Source organism: Cnephaeus nilssonii, assembly GCF_951640355.1.
Source record: "Cnephaeus nilssonii genome assembly, chromosome: 2".
Lineage (NCBI taxonomy): Eukaryota > Metazoa > Chordata > Mammalia > Chiroptera > Vespertilionidae > Cnephaeus > Cnephaeus nilssonii.
Window position 1 is genome coordinate 74,858,677 of NC_137073.1, and position 21,144 is coordinate 74,879,820.

Consider the following 21,144-nt stretch of genomic DNA (forward strand, 5'->3'; position numbering starts at 1 on the left):
AAGGCCATATCTGCAGGAGACTACAGGATTTGTAATGTCATTCTGCCTCAACGGATAGGTCAAAATATGGCACCATTTCATGGGTGTGCCCTGCTTACAGTGATGTGGGAGTTGGGTACTGCTGGGTATGGGCAGACCACTTAGGCCAATATTTTTCAATCTGTGGGCTACAAAATTAATATAGTAGCTGTAAGCAACATTTTAAAAATTAAGTAAAGCTATTTGAGTCCACTCAAGAAATAAGGATAAGTACCATTTCATGAAATTTTTGTCCCCATTACAGACATATTTATAATGTTTCATATACATATGTATATGTGTATGCATATATATGAAAATGTGTAATAAGTCCTAATGTGTTTCTTTTTTTGTTTGTGTTTTTGTTAATCCTCACCTGAGGCTATTTTTTTCCATTGCTTTTTCAGAGAAAGTAGAAGGGAAGGAGGGAGGGAGAGAAACATTGACATGAGAGAGACACATTGATTGGTTGCTTTCCGCATGCAACCCAACCAGGGGCAGGGAGCAAATGGCAACCCAGATATGTGCCCTTGACCGGGAATTGAACCTGGGGCCCTTTGGTATTCTCTAACCACTAAGAACACTAGCCAGGGCCCCAATGTGTTTCTTAATGAGAGTTGCTGTTCAAAGGGTTTAAAAATCACTAACTTAAAGCATCTATATCTGTTTCCCTGAGCTATGAATGTGGCAGTTGTACTAAAATTTCTAGAAGTATGATTCCACATGACTTCAGATGCAGCACAATTTAGTGCCATCACACCAGGGTAGCCAGACAGCCCCCAGTCCATCAACCAGACCCCCAACAAGAAACAAGCGTGAGTGGCGCTGTCAGAGCTGGCTCGGTGCCTCACCATGTCAGGCACACAGTCCTCTGTCAGCTTGCTGAGGACCTCAAACCATGGACAGCTAGTTGAATTGAAACATTCAACAAAGTTTTGAACAGAGTTAAAATGGTTTCATGACAACACACAATTTTAATGGGAAATAAAATGTCTATATCTTAAATCATTTGATGCTACTTCTTTTTTTCCACTCGATGTGATGCATTCGTTTTTCTGCACCATAAGGTCCTAGGTCCCTAATCTGTGGCCTCACTTCTCAATGCATAAAAAGAGTCCCAGTTTTTATTGACTTTTCACATCCTAATTAATGTTTCGTCGGGATTCTGGACAGTTCATATGCAAGAGCAGTAACTCACACTTCGTGAAGGCACCATTGCATGTCAAGATATGCCAGGCCGTGCTGAACGGAGGGCAATGTACTCCAGGGTGACTAAGACAGCAAGTGGAAGGCTGTAGACTCGCCTGTTAGTTTTAAACAAATCATGTTGCATAAAAGAGAATACCAACTTATAAGGGCCTATGAGCAATCCAGCTGGTTTTGATTCAATGCCTCTTTTTTCAGGAGATTATTTTTGCATGGATGTATCTCAATGTTTGTAAGACAGACAGCAAGGAACTCCAATATCAGTGGATGAATGAGTGAAAATGAGGGAGGGAGTCTATGTAAATCCTTTGCAAAGTCCTTCAGATTCAGAGACCTATAAAACAACCCAAGCATTCACATTTCTTATTGTGGGCTGATCATCTCTTTTGGGGAAAACACTGCTCCTGTCTTACTGTGATGTCCTTTAGGCGAGAAAAACATTACAGTGTGCTGTGATGTTAACTATTACTATTCCATTTTCCATCAGAATGCTTATACATCGTTTACATAATTTATGTTTACAAAGATGAAGCAATTAGATCAGGGTGCTTATGAAGGAATTTTTCTCAGAATTGGATATTAAGACTATTTTATTAGCTGTCAAAAGGGTCAACTCTCAATTATCCTTGGCAATAGGAGGCACAGAGAAAATAATGAAAACCCGCATTCTATATAGGTGGGTTCCAAATAGTTTAATTGACACAATGAAATAGAACATTGATATCTGGCATTTCAGAATTGGGATTATTCCCTAATAATGTTAATTTTAGGTTTGTACAACTTTAATTATAGGAACTAAAGAAACTAAACAAAACTGTATTAAAACACATTCCTGCCCAGCTGGCGTGGTTCAGTGGTTGAGCGTCTACTATGAACCACAGTTTGATCCCCGGTCAGGGCACATGCTCGATCCCCGGTGTGGGGCGTGCAGGAGGCAGCCAACCGATGATTCTCTCTCATCACTGATGTTTCTTTCTCTCTCCCCCTCTCCCTTCCTCTCTGAAATCAATAAACAAAAACAAAGCATTCCTAGAATGAGTCGGGAGCCCTCTCCCACCTCATTCTACACATGAGCATGCACATAGACACACACAAGTTCCTCAAACGTTCTGTATTTGATTCAATTCTAGGCATCTGGTGAATATCATGAAACATTGCTTTTCCTCAGTAATTTAAGACAAATTCAGGAGTGGATATTGTGTAAGGCAAAGGGTGTATCAGCCTTACAGACAGGCTTTCTCCTCTGTTGGGAGAATGAGGCACATAAGTTCACTCAATTTATCCTGGCCAGAGGAAGGAGAACGACCAATAGCACTGTCTGCACAAACCGTGAGGAGAAACGGGGAAGCCTGGGTGTCCTAAGGCCTGTACGCTTCACAGCCACACCCTCCAGCTCAGGTGGCAGCTTAGGGATGGACTGTTGGTCCCTGTCCCTCATCACACTGATTTATGCTGGCTATTGAGATGGGTGGGAATTCGGGCTTCTGCAATGGAAGAGGGAGGCTGCAGATAAAAGTAATTGCACTTAAAATGGCTTGAAGTGTGACACCTTAGGGGAGAAATTATGGGATGTCTGATGACTTCCTGTCCTGAGGAGGGATTCTACTGAGTAATTCTGCTCTGCTTTCATTCTCCAGGGAGCCTGTAACAGAATAATTTCATTCTCACTTATTTCACCATGTGATTTCAAAACAGTCCCTTACCTCAATCTTCCACTTCCCGTTTCGGGGAAACGGGCGTTAAGGGAGGACATAAATGAGGAATAACTGTTGTAACGTCACAGGTTCATACAGGTGAAACTGAGGGTAAGTCCACCAAGAGCTCTCGAGACAGTATTTTGGGTTTATAAGAAGAATAGTGAATGATGTTGCCTATGCGGAAATCACCGTTACCAATAATTTGCATGAAAAACATCCTTTTAATCCTTACTCAGAATCAACAAAAGAGGAAGGAAGACACAGGCAAGTTGCATAGCAATTCAGAAGCAATTAATTATGTTTTAAGTTGGACACAGAAATAAACAGTTAAAAGCAGCAGCCCCCGAAGATGGGCTTTTCAGCGCCTTCTTCATGAAAGTAAATAGGCTATCACAGAGGAGGCTGTTCAGAGGCTGAGATGAAAGAACAGAGATCTAACGGGCTCTGAATGAGCTGGGTTTGCACAGAAAATGAGATTGCTATATTGACGTGGCTATTGCGAGTAATCAAGATAGAAACAGGAGAACACTTAATAGTAACCAAACCACTCAACACATCAATAGTGGGAATCTCCTAGGCCAGTCGTCGGCAAACTCATTAGTCAACAGAGCCAAATATCAACAGTACAACGATTGAAATTTCTTTTGAGAGCCGAAAACCGACTTCTGCGCATGGGCCACGAAGTTTCAATCGCACTGTACGTGCGCGCCCGCACGTGGTATTTTGTGGAAGAGCCACACTCAAGGGGCCTAAGAGCCGCATGTGGCTCGCGAGCCGCAGTTTGCCGACCACGGTCCTAGGCACACTGGCAGTGCTAAACTGATGGGTGGTTTGGATAGCTTTCGTCCTCCAATCTCCAAAGCCACAGTTTACAGAATAATAGTCTTTAATATGGGCAGTTGCTATTTTTCAATATTATAGAAACTATGAATAGAATAATTGGTAGAAAATGACTGCTTGAAAAATATTGAGATGTAAATTGACACAATTGTGTTTCTAAGAAGACGTAGCTTCAATCCAACCCCTAGTCCTTGTTTGCTATCAGATTGGTGCCCTGAGCCCCCAAACTTACAGAAGTCTATGTGTCAACAACAGCAGACCGGGTGCCACTGGGGGAATAGGTGTGGTCATAGGTCAGGATTCTAATGCTGCCTGGAAAAAAATTAATCTTCCTATTGAGAGAGCTGGAAGAATGCATTCATTCCTACAGCACCTAGATAGTGTCATGAATAGAGATGATCATTATGATGAACTGTAAGAAATGACGATAAAAATATGCAGACTTTTCCAGCCTGTACATATCTACTCATTCCTTCCTCGACTCACCCTCCCACCCACCCACCATTTACCCATCCATCTATCATCTCCCCATCCACCCCCTAACCCAGCCATACTCAGCCAGGCACACCACCAGTTGCTGGGAGTACAGGCTTGAAGATCACAAGTTCCTGCTCTCAAGGAGCTCACAGGGCCAATTCTAAAGAGTGCATATGGCTAATTGTTCACAATTACAGGTTGTGAGTCTAAAAGAACTTTTGCTCTGTTACTTCTCTCTTGAGATCAACAGCACCTTTACTAAAGCGTATACAGGGAAATAAAGTGTGTCCAAAAGATCGACTTTATGTTGGAAATTCTCATAAAACTCATTGTCTAAGACAATGCTTTCCAATAGAAATACCACATGAACCACATATATTTTTTAATGTTCTAGAAAATATATTAAAATACAGCAAAAATCAGGTGAAGTTAATTTTTACACATATTCATTTAACCCAATATATCCAAATATTATCATTTTGACATGTGATCAATGTAAAATTATTAATTAATGAAATATTTTGTGTTCTTTTATATGTGCTAAGTTTCTAAAATTTAGTGCTATGCATTTTGCACTTATAGCATATCAGATTGGTCACATTTCAAGTGCTTGGCTGCTACATGTGACCTGTCAGACAACACAGGCCTAAGAAACACTGACCCACTGTTTATAATTTAGGTTTATGACTATTTTTGGATTAAAGCTAGTTTAGTCTGTTGCCTCTTCTTCCATATCGGGAGAGTTCTTTCCATTTTGGTTCTCAAAATCAGAAATCTTCCTGAACTGGTCTGTTAAAAAACATTTATTTAGTGCCTATCATATATTAAGCATTGTGTCCTATGGAATTGGAGACATTGCTCATTAAATTTCAGAAAGCACAGTCTGGTGGTTATGAACATGGCTCTGGAGCCAGACTCACTAGCTACGATGACACCACTTACTGTGTGACCTTGGACAGCTACTTAACCTCTCTGTGCCTCAATTTTCTCATCTATAAAGTTGGTAGAATAAATAGTACCTTCCTCCTAGGGTCACCATTAGGTTTAAATGAGGCAATATTTAAAAAGTAATACAGCATTTCTCACAGGGTAAGCACTATGTAAAAGTTTTGAAAAATTGTTAATGGGTTTGTATTTTTCCAATATGATAAGAAAGTAAAACATATCTTAAAAGAAAGACTACTTTTGAAGGGAAATCTTATAGCTTAGAATTAGACTAAGATGCAGAAGACCTGGGTGGGGGTCTACTGAACATTTGAAGTCAATCTATCTGTGCCTCAATTTTCTAATTAAAAAAAAAAGGCACACCCTGGCTGGTTTGGCTCAGTGGTTAGAGCGTTGGCCTGGGGACTGAAGGGTCCCAGGTTCGATTCCGGTCAAGGGCACGTGCCTGGGTTGCGGGCTTGGTCCCCAGTAGGGGTTTTGCAGGAGGCAGCAGATCAATGATTCTCATCATTGATGTTTCAATCTCTCTCTCCCTATTCCTTCTTCTTTGAAATCAACAACAACAAAAAATATTTTAAAAAATGCATACTATTTTTGCATTTCTAATTATTTTAAAATGTTGTGGACAAAAATGAGACGCTAGATATAGAACACCTTGAAGAATTCCAGTTAATGGTGATCATTCCTACAAAACAAAGGCGTTCTGGTTATTATAACAATATAGTAGCTAGCTAGTGGATGGCCATTGCCAAGAGCTATGAAGTACGCATTGGTGAGGCTCCTTACGCAGAGGGAGAAGTGACTATCCATTCACTTATGACAGACAGACACATTGGAATTGCTTCTTACTTCCTGTTGTTTTTATATTTTTCTCCTGACCTTCATGCTCAGCAGCGCCAGGCCCTCAGTGAGCAGCTCCCAACCTGGACATTGCCAGCATCTGAAGCATTATCATTCCCATAATTAACAGTGACTGGAAGCAAATAATTTAATCCTGGGCAAATGAAAATGAATCAATGGTGTCAATTCCATTTTCCATCTTTCTAATTTTCTGTAACAAAAGAGGAGAAGGAAGTGTCTGTTCCCTGGAGTGAGATTCACTTAGGAAAGTGAGAGACAGCTGAATAATTGGTGATGCCTTATTCCTCATTCCCGCAAAAGCACTGTTGTCCCTGGCAGGAAATTTATTCTTGGCACTGAATAAATATTGAAAGTCACACAGAATATGGCAGCTGGACATATTTATGTGACTAAGAAAATATATTCATGACTTGGTGTGGTGAATTAAGCAGAAAGCACAGTTAGAGGCAATGGAACCATAAGCCCAGATAGTCATCAGGCTAAAACATGAGCTCCTTCCAGTCTCCTTTATATGCAGAAACAGGAATATAACCCAGTGCTGCAAATGATGTTTCAACAATAAAGTAAGATAGAGCAACCTACGGTGTTTTTAATAAAATCAACATGAAGGCAGCTTAACCTTGGATTTTAGGATGCACAGTTTACTTGTCCACAGAGTTGCTAGTTCAAAAGAACTTAACTGCAACTTAAGTCCTAGCCAGGGGATTCCTGGTCCCATTACTGGATGGTTTAGACTGTGGCCCGGAAATTCTCCCCCTCCTCTGAGATCCCCAGTGTATGGAACCAGCAGGCAGGTGCTGTACCAATGTGAAGATTCTGTCCGATGTGATAGAATGGGACCTGGGAAATAACCACAGGATGGATTCAGGGACCCACTGAGCCTACTTTGAGATGAACCTGAGCTAAAACTCCATTGATTATCTGTCTTCCATAAGTCCTTACCCTGACATTTAAAAAAAAATTGTATTTTTATTATTTCAGAGAGGAAGGGAGAGGGAGAGAGAGATAGAAACATCAATGATGAGAAAGAATCATTGATCAGCTGCCTCCTGCATACTCAACACTGGGGATTGAACCTGGAACCTGGGCATATGCCCTGACTGGGAATTGAGCTGTGACCTCCTGGTTCATAGGTCAATGCTCAACCACTGAGCCACACTGGCCGGGCCACAGTAACAGTTTAGGTCTCCTGGAGTAAGTGTCAGTTCAGAGCCAGTGCCCAGTAATAATTCCTGAAAAGTCTGATTATTTTCTTTTCCCTCATGCACAATTACCCTGGTAAAAGGCTGTAGGTATCCTGAGGAAGGCTGAGGGAAAGATTAACAGTATAAATTTTCAGTAATATACCAGGATCCTTCTTCAAGGGGACCCAGGATCCTTCATTCAAGGGGTTCTTCATCTATAAACTGGATCAAGTCTTGTAATTGAACTCTGTTTTTATTATCCAAGTTAAATTTTTGTTCACTTGACTAGAACTCTTCTGCTTATACAGATGAAGTAAGAATTAGTATCTATTTCACTTCTAGGTGCACCCTCCATATAGGTCTGTGCAGTCTGCTGCTTTGACTCCATCCGTTATAGTAACCACGCCCACGTTGGGCAACTAAGCAGTAAAGAGCAGACACACTTGTCTTGTCAATCCCAACCCTCTTGGAATTCACATGCTGAGGGAAGATGAAAATAAACACATAAAAAGCAAATATTTTAAGGCATCAATAAGTGCTACCAATAAGACAAAAGAGAACTCCCAGGGTCTTTCTTGGGGTCTGGGCTCACCTACATCCATGAAAGACATAGCATGGTTTCAGGGGTAGAGCAGGTGCTAAAGTGTTTTTTGAGGTGAACTGGAGTAGAATTGGAGAAAAAAAGAGACTTGGCTGAGACTACCCAGCAATTCAGAGACAGGGTGTCCTGATGAACTCTAGAGCTACTGAGAAAAACTTGGGTGTCCATCAACAGATGAATTGATAAAGAAGATATTATACATATGCTAGAGGCCCGGTGCATGAATTCGTGCACTGGTGGGGTCCCTTGGGGTGGCCTGTGAGGATCGGGGCCAAAACCCACAGTCCAGCACTGCCTGCAGCTCCTACCTGCTGCTCCCACTCAACCCAGCCCCACTGCGCCTGCCGCGGCTCGTGCCCAATCAGTCCTGATCGGGAGAGGCTCATGCCGCTCACTTGCCAGCAGTGAGCCCTGCATCTGGTGCCCTCCTGAGGGGAGTGACCTGCGGGATAGGGCAGAAACCAGCTCTCCTACATCCCCCGAGGGTTTCTGGATTGTGAGAGGAAGCAGACCAGGCCGAAGGACCCCACTGGTGCATGATCAGGACCAGACAGGGACCACAGGATGTGGTCCCTCAGTCCGATCGGCTGGACCCCAGCAGCAAGCTAACCTACCGGTCGGAGCGTCTGCCCCCTGGTGGTCAGTGCATGTCACAGCGAGCAGTTGAACGGCCTTAGCATATCATTAGCATATGATGCTTTGATTGGTTGAACAGTTGACCAGTCACTGGATGACTGGACACTTATCATATTAGGCTTTTATTATATAGGATATATATATACACACACACACACACACACACACACACACATACATATATATATACACACACACACATACATATATACACACACATATATACACACATACATATATATACACACACACACATACACACATACATATATACACACACACATATATATACACACACACACACATATACACACACACATACATATGTGTGTATGTGTATATATGTATGTGTGTATATGTATATATATGTATATATATGTATATGTATACACACAGTGGAATATTATGCAGCATTAAAAAAGAAAAAATCTTGCCATTTGTGACAACATGGATGATCTAGAGGTTATTACACTAAGTGAAATAAGTAAGGCAGAGAAAGACAAATACTATACAGTTTCACTTATATGTCTTATCTAAAAATAAAACAAAACAAATGAACAAACAAAACAAAACAAAAACAGACTCATAGAAATAGAGACCAAAGGGATGGCTACCAGAAGAGAGAAGTTGGGGGGATGGGTGAAAAGGGAAAGGGAAATACAGTCAATAATATTATGATAAATGTGTGTGGTAACAGATGATTACTAGTAACTCAAGTCACTCAGCTATTAGAATTAGTGTGGTGATCGCGATGTAAGGTATAAAAATGTTGAGTCACTATACTGTACACCTGAAATACAGGTGGGGCAAAAGTAGGTTTACAGTTGAGAGTACATGAAATATGGAGTTTATTCTTGCATTTTTATTAATTATTGTGTTATTTGCCATACAAACAACTGTAAACTTACTTTTGCCCCCCCTGTATATAACCAATATAATACTATATGCCAACTATACACAAATAAAACAACTTATGAAAAAGTCCTCTGTCATCAACTTTTCATGTTACATGTAGGTAACATGACCCATAAACTCAGCTAAGAAAGGTCATTATCTTTCTTCATTTTCTTTAACTTAGTTTCTCAGGTCCCCCTAGTTGCTGGATCTCACAAAACTGTGGGAGTTTTGTCACGTGGGCCCAGGTGAGTAAGCTCACATGGCTCCTCTCAGCCCTGCCCCCAGCCTAGGGGATCCCCATCTATTCTGGGGAGCAGGAAGGCGCCATTTTACTTGCCCTGGTTTCTCCCAAGTCTTTTGCCTATGGTTCCTCCTTTCTGTTTCCCTCATGAGCAAGACTTGAAATTTCAAAGCCAGAAAGAGGCCTCTTTTTTTACTCTCCCTCTGCTGTCATTCGGAGGCAATGAGCACAGGCAGCTTAGCTGGAGGAATGGGACAAGAACAAAGAGAGAACAGTAACGGCCATAGGGGACTGCTCCTAATCATTATCCCACGCTTCCTCCTCTACCGTGTACTGTTAACACATTATCTCACTTGATCCTCCTACTAGCTTTTCAAAAGACGAACCAGACTGGAGAACCTGAGTGACTTTCCCGCAGTAAAGGGCAGGGTGGATGGACCTGGGCCACTGGACTTCTAGTCCTGTGCCAACTTCGCGGAGGCACGGTGCACTTGCCTCTGGCATCACCATTTAGAAAGCTTGCTGAGTTAGCAATACACTGTCTGTGCTTTGCCAGGTGAATTATGTTATTTAGAGGTCATCCTGCTGCTGAAGGATGATTTATCTGCAGCAGAGATGATGTCATGAATATACCCAAGTAGTCTCTGCTCTGTACTGCCCTTGAATCAGCTTCTGGACAGTCCATTCACTTTGAGTATTTTGCAGCCACCATAATGGCCCTCTTCCCTGCAGCCAACTGGGCTGATCATATCACAGCAGATTGGCAATTAATATTGTCATAATAATTTGGCCACAGTCAGGTACTTTTGAGTGTGTGGATATGGTTGGAATTTCCTGGATAAGACTGCAAATGGAAAGGACTGGAAATTTCAGAACTTAGGCCATTAGCCTTCTCCAGACAGGCTAATGGTATTATGTAGGTAATAGAAAGCAGAGGGAAACCTTGGCCTTTCCCGGTGGCAAGAATGTCTTATCCCATGGATTTTGAGAAGGTCCTTTAAAAGACAGCTGCAAATAACACCTGCTCTTCCTCAGGTATCTCAAGTTACGCAGAATTAGGAATGCTGCAGCCCTTGAATCCATGAGCCAAATTACCTTCCCACGTCAGCGGTGTATGCACGCCAGTCTCACACAGAGCTTTGAACATCAAAGACTGAGGAAAAGCTCCTTTCCTCCACCATTTCAAAGCCAATTATTGATTCTGATCATTTATCTTCCAAGGAGAAAATATTTTTATACTTTCCCAAACTTTCCAACCCTCTAGGTTTACTCGAATGGTGTACTGAAATGTATTGACTCTGATGAAATTTCCTGCAATTTGTGCAATTTATTCTCATATTTGCAAAGTGCCCATTGTGTGCAGAAGGTAGCACGTGAGGGGCTGTAAGGAGATTAAAAAAGAAGTTTAGAAAAATTTGTGGATAATACACCAATCTCAGTATGTCTACAAATCTTACAGGAGAAATTCATATAAAAATTTAAAATTATTTTGAATGAGCTATAAAAGTGACCCATTAGTCTGCATGGGGAAACTTTGTGCTCTTGAAGTAACCCCCTTATGCGCTTTCTCTCTGATGCTTTATATTCCTACTAATCTTAGCTGATTTTAAAGCACTACTCTATGTAATTAATAAAAATGCATGTTGTAGTCCTCTGACCTTCTCTTCTGGCAAAACAGTGTTTTGCTCTGTGGGTACGTTTATCATCAACAACCACAACTGATATGCTTCTCAAATTCATAACCCAGCACTGTCTCCTTCCCTTTCTCCATTTATTTTTTATTTTATATGATTCCTATAGATTCATCTTATGCTATGCACTTTAGAAAGAATGTCTCTAATGAAAATGAAGTGCTCAAGCACAAGTCAGAAATTTTTTATTTCTACTATTTTTTTTTCCTTATCCAAGCAGAGTTCCTTGGACTCTCCTAATTGAGCTTCTGGGTTCCGAAGCTTGGACTGACGTAGTAGTAGTAAGTGCTTCACGCTCTTTAACGAAAATGACTACACCATTGGCTACACTATGCCATTGCACTTGGCTAACAGCACAACTTCCGTTAGTTCAACAGAAAGTCAAGAACTTTAAAAAAAACACACACAACCTATTCCATCTCAGGAAGCAGGCTTCCTACCTAGTTAAATATGCTGTTATCATAGATCGATAAAACAACATTTACTGGAAACACTCTCACCCTGGATTTAAGAGAGTGCCTGAATGGTTCAAACTTTTAATTATCCATAATATATGGCCAGAGCTATTTCTTGCTTGAATTAAATTTTCAGAAGAAAAATGCATTTATGAATGTGCTCTGCCATGGAAACAGCTTTCCATTTAAAACAATCCCCATTTCCTAGAAGTAAAATACTAAAAGAATCAGCCATGAGAACATAGACATGTGTTCCCTTCTCTTCTGGCTGTAAATGCTGGTAATTGTATTTCTAAGAACCAGCATTATGGCCCATAAGGCTGACACGAAGATAGGGAAGGAGATGTGTTAAGGGATAATTTCTTGGTAACGAGGTCCTCTAGAGTAGAGAACACGTATAATTATGAAGAATAAACACTTTACTATAAAATATGAAGGAGAAAAACTTACCCGAATCCGGAAAGTAAGCGACAGAAGAGGAAGAAGCCATAACCTTGGACAAACGAAGAAAGGAAGGCAAAGGTTCCGTTGACAGACATGCAAATCAGAAGAGACTGTTTCCTTCCCACTTTGTCTGCCAGTCCTCCCCAGAAGAACGCCCCCACCATCATCCCGAGGTAGACGATGCTGCCTGCAACACACAGAGAACAAAGAAACACGTCAGCGCTTGAGAGTAAAGGACACATGTAACAGCAAATGAACAGGGAGCAAAATACAGTCCAGCATTTTCCACGGCAAAAGCTTCCTTTAAAAATATAACCTTTAGGACACACAAATCAGCCTTCGAGTTGGGAAGTAAGCTCTTGTGGGCTACCTTTGGCTGCCATGACCAATGGCAAGGGCAAAAAGAAAACAGTCACATTCTCACCAGTCTCGTGGGGATGGGTACAGAGCGGGCAGGCCTAAGGAGTCTCCACACAGAACAAGTCTAGAATCTGACTCACAGTTACATCACCTTTGCTCCGAATGCCTGACGTACCTCCATGACAAGGCCACGAGGAGGGGCCGAGTCAGGGGCTCCCATCAGAGTGGATTCCCAGTCTGCTTCCAGTCTCTGCCTGTAGCACATGACCTGGGCCAAGGTCAGATCCTTAGGAACCCTTTAGAGGATCCCATGGGTGCTTTCTCTCTAGGCCCTTCTGAAAGCCCTGGCTCTTCCTTGGGAAGGAAAGAAAGCTGGGGAAGGTGAGTTCAGATAGTACAAGATTTAATCTGAAAATAGTCTCACACTCCGTGCATAAGAGAAAACTGTTTCTTGGAGTGCAGGGAGAAGGGAAATCGCTGTTAGCACTTTGGAAATTGTGCAACTCATCGCAGTTGGCTTCGCTTCCATGAGGACAGCAAATGGAAAATCAAGAGCTAGATAGATGTCCCTTTTGCGTCAGGGTGAGTATACACTTGAATTTTCTAATTCACTTGCTTCTTCTAAAGACCAGGCCCCGTAAGCCCTGTCCAGATTCTTTCTCAGGATTAAATGACATTAGGTGTGGCAAATGTTACTTCAGGGAGGTCTCCAAAAGGCTGTGCAGTGTCCGGGGGAAATGGCATAGTTAACCATGAAGTTCGTTATATCTGAACATGGTGTTTAAAAAGCTGCGAACACACCTTTCATTTATTTCTGCCTTTTGCCTTGCTTCACCAAAGCACCATTTGAACAGCCCCTTTTCAAAGGCACATTCAAGATACTCAGCAGCATCTAAGTATAAGCTTAAAAACACACACACACACAAACCATTGGCTGATGTATTGCTTTGGATTCATTGGGGAAATAGCCCACTTTAACATTCGTCCTGAATTCATTTCCTTACCACACTGTTAATGGATCAAGATAAGACCCAGAAAGAGAGCACCTGACAGTCTGGTGACCCTCACATCAATGACATGTGGGTGCTGCTTTGCAGACGGCCAAGTACAGACAGCTACAGTGAATGAATGGCCAGTGCTGGAGCAACTGCAGAATAAGGCAAAACAAAGCTGCTTTCATTTATACTGGGGTGCTGGTCAGCCTTGCCTGGGTGGGATGGTATATTGGTCTCTGAGCTATGGGGCTCACCATACACAGATCATCCTTTTCAATAAAGAGACTACACATACCATGGGCCCCAATGCATGTCCAGGAGACAATGCAAAGGAATTCCAAAAGCAGACAGATCCACCCAGGGAAATGCATATGCAACAGCTCTTGTTTATAAGGGGATCAAGTTTGCTCTTCTGTTTATTCTCAGAAGAATAATCAGTAGCTAAACTTGTTCATAATAACATCTGTGTCTTTAAAAATGCCTACGAATCAGAATGTGAGCTCCCACAGGTCAGGAGTGGCCCGTGGCTCCTGCAATCTGAGTACTTGGGAGTCTTTCTTGAGCTCCAGCCCCAGGAACAACAACAAAAACAATGATCACTAGCACTTGCTGAACCAGTTCTAAGTGCTTATGTGAATGAACTCATTTACTCTCATGACAACACTTGAAGGTTAATACTATGGAAGCCCAGTTCACTGGGGAGGAGCCTGAGGTACAGAGAAGTTAATGATTTGACCACAGAAAAGCGAGTGGTGACTACATTCCAGTCCGTTGGCAGTTCACTGTACAGCGTGGTCGTGATTCCTCCAACACCCTGGCTGGCCTCCTGTGAAAACATCCCAGTTTGTCCAGGCCCCTGTGTGGTGGGTGGTACCACCTAGAATTGAAAGCAGTACCTCAGCGTGTCTGAGGTGCCTTCTCCCTGGGCATCACCTGTAGAGTTAGCTAAGTCGGGGTAACAGAAAATGATTGACAGGATCTAGGGGGAAATGCTGCTTCATTCTACCCTCAAAAGGACAAGGGGTGCACTACTCCTTCTAAGACACTTCAAAGGGGCACATTCCCAACCCTGGTGGGAGTCAGGGGTCAATGCTGAAAACAGCCAGAGGAAAAATGAAAATCCAATCTGTTGGTAAAATGTATTGGTTTCTATGCTTTGGTCCAGGAAGGCAACTCCTCTGCTTTTCGGGTGGGGGAGGGAAGATACTCCTGCCGGACTGGTCTCCACATCCTGTCATCCCCCTTATTCCAGGCAGTCGCTTAGCCTCGTATTCACTAAGCCAGAGCATGGCTTTATGAAGCGATGATTCCAGTACGTTAAGGCTCATAACTAGGTGCTAGTTCTCCCCCACCCAGCGGTAGTGTGAGGATACAGCCCATCCCAGGAGCTTCCGAAAGCTCAGAGGTAGTCAAGGTCTGGACTTCTGTGATGGAGACGCTTAGGGACTTGGTAGGGGCAGAAAACCCTCGTTTCTCATTAGCAGTTGGTACTTAAGCCATTTAAAAATAAAACTTTAAAATGTATTAGGGGTTTTAATATATAAAAGAGTAAAATTAAAATGGCCCATCCTTCAATTCCCCCAGATACCCCTATTAACATATATTTAAACAAACAAATATGCCTACGTGACCAAAAATTCAAACCATATCGAAATGTATAAAATGAAAATAAAACTTTCCATCTCCTCCACCCTTGACCCTTTTCCCAAAGGTTACTATTATCAATTTTTTCTAACTCTTCCAGAAGTTTTATACATACAAATATATAAAAATGGATATCCTATAAGAACTGCCTGTTAATACCTTTTTTTTCCTGAATAGTGTTTATCTTTTTTCCACTTGTGTTCAGGATTTCTCAACTAAGCAAAGCAGAAATAAATCTCTGTCAGAATTTTAATAACTATTTCAAAATACATTTCATATATTTCAGAAACGCAATCACTACCAGCTATTAGGGAAAACCAAACAGTTCTGCTCCCATCTCGCATTATGACTACGCCTAAAACAAATACACTCCCTCTCCTTAAATGACAGGATATTAAATTCAACTTTAAAGAATGTGTTAAGCACCCACTCTACATGACTTTTCCTGAAGTGGGAGAATGTAAGGATTATAAGTCATGCTCCCTGACCTTAGAGAAGGTAAAACAGCAAATATTCATCAGACACCTACTCAGGAGAGGAGGGCGTCAGTGTCACACCCATCATTTCACACAACCCTCCGACAACCCCGTCTGATCATAGCCACTACAGAGAGGGGCATCCGGGCCAGAACTTTCCATGGCCTCCTGAGGACAAATGACCAAGACAGAACAGTGCCGAAGAGTTCACTCAGGTACCTGGGCTCCAAGTCTCTACACCATCAAGATGGCGTAAAGGGCCCTAACTGGTTTGGCTCAGTGGATAGAACATCGGCCTGCGGACTCAAGGGTCCCAGGTTCGATTCCGATCAAGGGCATGTACCTTGGTTGCGGGTGCAAGAGGCAGCTGATTAATGTTTCTCTCTCATCGATGTTTCTAACTCTCTATCCCTTGCCCTTCCTCTGTAAAAAATCAATAAAATATATATATTTTTAAAAAGATGGCGTAAAGGGCTCGTAAGTCAGTGAGGGAGACAATAGGCACATAGCTGAATGAAACCAACCGTGAGGTGTGTGGTTTGATGGGGGCATAACTGGGACCCGAGGGACAGGAGGTGGCTACTGATTCTGACTGTGGTCTCTGGGAAAGTTTCACTGAGGAGGGAACATCTGAGAGAATCCTGAAGGATAAGAAAGATTTTGAGATGGAATTAAATTCCTCCACTACTGAGAGGTTTGGGGGGGGGGGGGGGGAGTAGTATTTAGCTGTATCTTCACTTCTACTCTGGTTAAAAAAGGGTTTCAGATTCTAAGGCAATAACCTTGTGTGCCTACGTTGGGTTATTACCCGGTAATTAGACTGTTCCATTGGGCATGCCGTGGAGAAAATTAAGCCTACATAGTAGCTTATTTAAAACAAATGAAACCATTAGAAGGTCTTATTTGTTGATCCTATGATCTAATTAAAGCCAGACTTTTCAATGTTAGCAAAGGCACCATGTGACTAAAACTGGAAACCCTGGGACCATCAGCACAAAAACTGTGTGTCCTTCCTGCCTTGTTTTCCCATTTCCCCGTTGCTTTCACGGTGCTGAATGGGGAGTCCTTGAAAACTCAGAGCAGACACCTGCTCTCGACAGGGACCAGCCTTGTCAGTTCTCTACTCATGCTGCTGCTGCTGCCGGTGGTCAGAATTAAAGGGCATTTTAGTTCCAAGTCCCTTGTTTTACAGGCAGGAAACTGAGGCCGGGAGAAGTCAGTATTTGAAATGAGGTCTAGATCCTTGCTCCTCAGACTTTAAGCCCCGGACCAGCAGCAGGAGCTCCCTGGGGGAACTCGCTAGGAATGCAGCCTGTACGGCTCCACTGGGGCCTACAGGCACAGACTGTGCGTTAGAACAAGATCCCCACACCATCTGGGTGCACCCTTGCTGGGCTCTTAGAATCTGAAAGCCCTTTTAGACTGCTGCGCTTTCCAGGGAAACACTTAGCCTCGCCAATACTTTTTTTTTTTTTTTTTTACTTAAAGTTTGTATTCGTCTAAACCAGTGATGGGCAACCTTTTGAGCTTGGTGTGTCAAACTTCGCCAAAAAACTGAGCGTAACTCGGGTAGTGTGTCACTTTGAGGAAAAAACATTATTTCGCAAATGTTTCATCCTCAGGAGCAGCAAATGTTTCATCCTCGGCACGCGGCCACCTCAGTGGCCACGTGTCATCAGAAATGGCTACACGTGTCATAGGTTCGCCATCACATGTTTGAGAGGAGGAAATGCAGGCCATGGAATATTGGAATTCCGAAGACACAGAACAAGCAAGATCTCCCCACGCAAGCTGGAGATTTCTAAAGGGCGAGCAGGAACTTCAGGCCTCCAGGGCCTGTCTTCCTCAGGACGAGAGGCAGACCTCCATGGTGAGAGAGGCCAGGCTGTGATCCCGGGAGCCTTTCAGGAATCTAAGGAAGATCTTAATTCAGCGGGGCTTTCAGGAGGTTGGACCTGACCTGAGAAACAAACAGGACCTGAGGCTCACTCTGCTCCCTCCACCACAGCTGGGCTCCAGGCCATTCTTGGCCAGCTCAGCTCTCGGTCTTTCAGAAGACAAAGGAGGCCTCAAGCATGATTTTCCATTAAGGCATTTTCTATCATGGGGGACCGATTCCATTTTATTTAATCTAGCCTCATTTCCCCTGACAAATATCACATTTCCATATCTGTCTCTTTGCTAAAGCTGCGTGTGATTCTTTCTGACAATCCCTCTGGGGCCACATCTTTCCCCGCAGCATCATTTTAAACCACCTTTCAACTAAACAGAACAATTTTAAGTAATGGTCTACAGTGTTTTTCTCATAGTAATTTTTAGCCAATACATTTTTTAAAAGTGTCTTAAGTTACCTATGGCTAATGCATTACTCTATAATTCATGCATCATTTATTTACAAAGTGATTTTCGATGAAAAATATTCTGTGGTGGTATTGTGAATTCAATGATAATCTTTATTGTGATGATCACACAAACCTTTTATAAGAGAATTCTTAGGTTAAAAAAATTTTTTTAAGAGATATTTTTATTGATTTCAGAGAGGAAGGGAGCAGGAGAGAGAGATAGAAACATCAATGAGAGAAAACCATTGATTGGCTGCCTCCTGCACACCCCTTACTGGGGATCGAGCCTGCAACCCCGCCATGTGCCCATGACCGGAATCAAACCTGGGACCCTTCAGTGCCCAGACTGATGCTCTATCCACTGAGCTAAACCGGCCAGGGCTGAAGATTCCTACTCCAAGGAAAGTCTTTGCTTCTGCATCCAAAGATGGTCAAATGAATGTATCCTTAAATGTTTAAGTACATTTGTATATCTTGCATATTTTCTTCCTTTTACCAATTTTCCCATTAACTGACCAATTACCAGTCCAGGTTTAATTAGATGGGGTTTCTAGATAATGGGGTTGGTCAGCCCTGCAAAGCTGGCCCAGGCTTTCTCTTCTGTCTGGGGGGACAGAGTATAGGGTGAGGTGGGAGAATCTCTCTCCCTTGCTGGTCTCTTATGGACCCTCCTCACCTACCTACCCACCCACTAATGTGGACGCTTTCACAGCTGCTTCCCTCTGGTCTCTGCTCCTGGCCCCCCAGAATGGTTGGCTATGAGTGTGGCCATCCCTTGGCAAGACCCCACTGCAGTCTGTCCATCCCCTGCTGTTACAGAAAACCGGAGGAGAACCAAGCAATACTTAGAGAGATGGAGTTACATTTATTACGCGCGGGTCCAGAGGAAAATGTCTCTCAAATTCTGGGCCCCAACATGGAGGAATTTTCCCTATTTATATGTTTTTACCTTCTTTGTCTCCCAAATATGGAGTGTTTCCGGCCCCTTTTGCAAGTTCTTAAAGAGCCCATATGTGCTGGGCCTTGAGACCTCAACCAAAGGCCTGGCCTGGTGCCAGCACTGATCATTTCATCCGGGGAAGGTTTAATGGCCTCTCTGAAGTGGGAGTAGTCTTATTTTCCTTATTATTTAAGCAAGCAAGCATTTACAGAAGCCAAGTAGCAGGGTTAAAATTTCAAACAGCAGTTTTTATATAAGATGGATGCTTCACTGCTACCCCTGCACCCACTCAATGCAAAGAAGGATGCACTGTCTCCCTCTTTATCTACAACTTGCTATTTCTCATCATTACTGGCTTCAAATTCTGTGCTTGAATTTTTAGAAATGATAACATGAAATCTCAAGCTCAGTACCCACTCTATTGGATTCTTTCGCTGAGCGTGCTAAGAAGTGGGCCCATTACTAAAGCATAGGGATTGAGGTAGGAAAAGGAGGAAAACTGTTTTTGTTGTTGTTGCTTTTGTGTTTTAACCGAATGCAATATCCTTCATCCTCATTCCACTAATGTTGACCACTCTGAACTTCGGGGTCAGGGAGCAAACAGTTAAGAGCCCAGGCTCTTGAAACACAGGGCTTAGATATGAATCCTTACTCTACCATTTACTAGCTGCTTGATCCTGGTTAAATTACTTTATTTCTTTGTGCCTCCGTTTTCTCCTCTGTATAATGGAGTTAATAAATAACACCTACCTCACAGAATATTTGAGGGATTAAACAGCATAAAACATTTAGTGCTGTGTGAAACATAGCTATTCAAAAAAAGAAACTAATATTAAAAAGGAGAAAACAAAGGGAGATAAAAAGAGACAACAGGAAGAAAGGGGTGGGCTCTGGAATGGTGTAGAAAGTGAAATTACAGCTTCGGCCTCCCTCAGCTCAGCTTCTGAAAAGAAACCACCTGAAACAGCCCTGGAACAGTAACCTAATTTTTCAAATCTCAAAGACTTGATTGTCTTTGACACTTGAAATTATTTATTTTATTTTAAATATATTGTTATTGATTTCAGAGAGGAAGGGGGAGGGAGAGAGAGAGAGAAATATCCATGATGAGAGGGAATCATTGATCGGCTGCCTCCTGCATGCCCCCTACTGGGGATCGAGCCTGCAACCCTGGCATGTGCTCTGACTAGAATCGAACTGTGACCTCCTGGTTCATAGATGGAAGTGCAACCACCGAGCCACACCAGCCGGGCTTGAAACTATTTAAATAAACTATTGAGGGTTCTCCAAAAACTAAGCCCTCACTTTTTCCAATTATTATTTTTAGTAGCCACAGCTAAGGGCCATTATGTGTTCTAATACATTTATGGACTTTCCCAAAAATCAAATAAAAGTAAAGAAAGTAATAATATCAAAGGCATATGTACAAATGGGGGGAAAAAACCAACCCTTTCTAATTTGCAATGGAGAACATTTGCAACAAAAGTCAGCTCACCTTTGCTGGAAAGAACTGTAAATATCAGATGCAGTCCGCAGCACCTCTCTGACGGTTACATTTGGAAAGTCTGACATTTAAGTTCATTGGTCCAGGCCGCCTGAGGAAGCTGCTTATATAGGCAGGTAATGTCATAGCGAGTGATATTACTACTTGTTACTTAAGTCCCCCTGGGTGCTACGCAGCCTGTGAAGGTCCAGGGACACCTTCCCAGAAGGTGAGTCCTAATAAGAAAGTGCAATGTAGTCTCTAATGTTTCCTCAAATGGCTAGCAAACCGCGTGTCCACTGGATAGGGAAGGAGATATTAAGGTATGTTTTGTATGTATGGCTCTGCAGAACCAAAAAGGGCAATTACAGCTCACTTGGTGTTCAAAGCAATAAAGAAAGACAAGTCTTAGGAGTCAAGAGCATTAGAGCAAGTCCCTTGGTGGTGCGCCTGGATGTCACATGTCAGTTCCACACCAGCGGGACCCCTGCCTCTGCAGACTCCCTCACCCCAAGGCCCGTGCTGAGGAACAGAGGTGGTAACTGACGGAACCCCCTTTTCAACAACCCCAATCACTGAGCCAACCAATGAAGTGAGTGGTCACTAATTCCACAGCTCTCCGTGACTTCCTGCTGCAAGCCAGGCCCCTTGCAAGGTCCGAGGAAAGAGGAGAAGGAAGGAGAGCATGGAGCAGTGAGGAGAGAAGTCCGC

At 42.7% G+C, this 21,144-nt stretch overlaps 1 protein-coding gene across 1 annotated transcript in view; it reads right to left on the minus strand.

Annotated features, from left to right (window-relative positions):
* Nucleotides 1-21,144, minus strand: part of SV2C (synaptic vesicle glycoprotein 2C) — a 160,097-nt gene that overhangs the window by 80,314 nt on the left and 58,639 nt on the right. Inside the window, exon 3 of the mRNA XM_079784755.1 lies at nucleotides 12,200-12,380. Within this exon, the coding sequence (XP_079640881.1) occupies nucleotides 12,200-12,380 (181 nt within the window). The remainder of the gene's footprint in view (nucleotides 1-12,199; nucleotides 12,381-21,144) is intronic.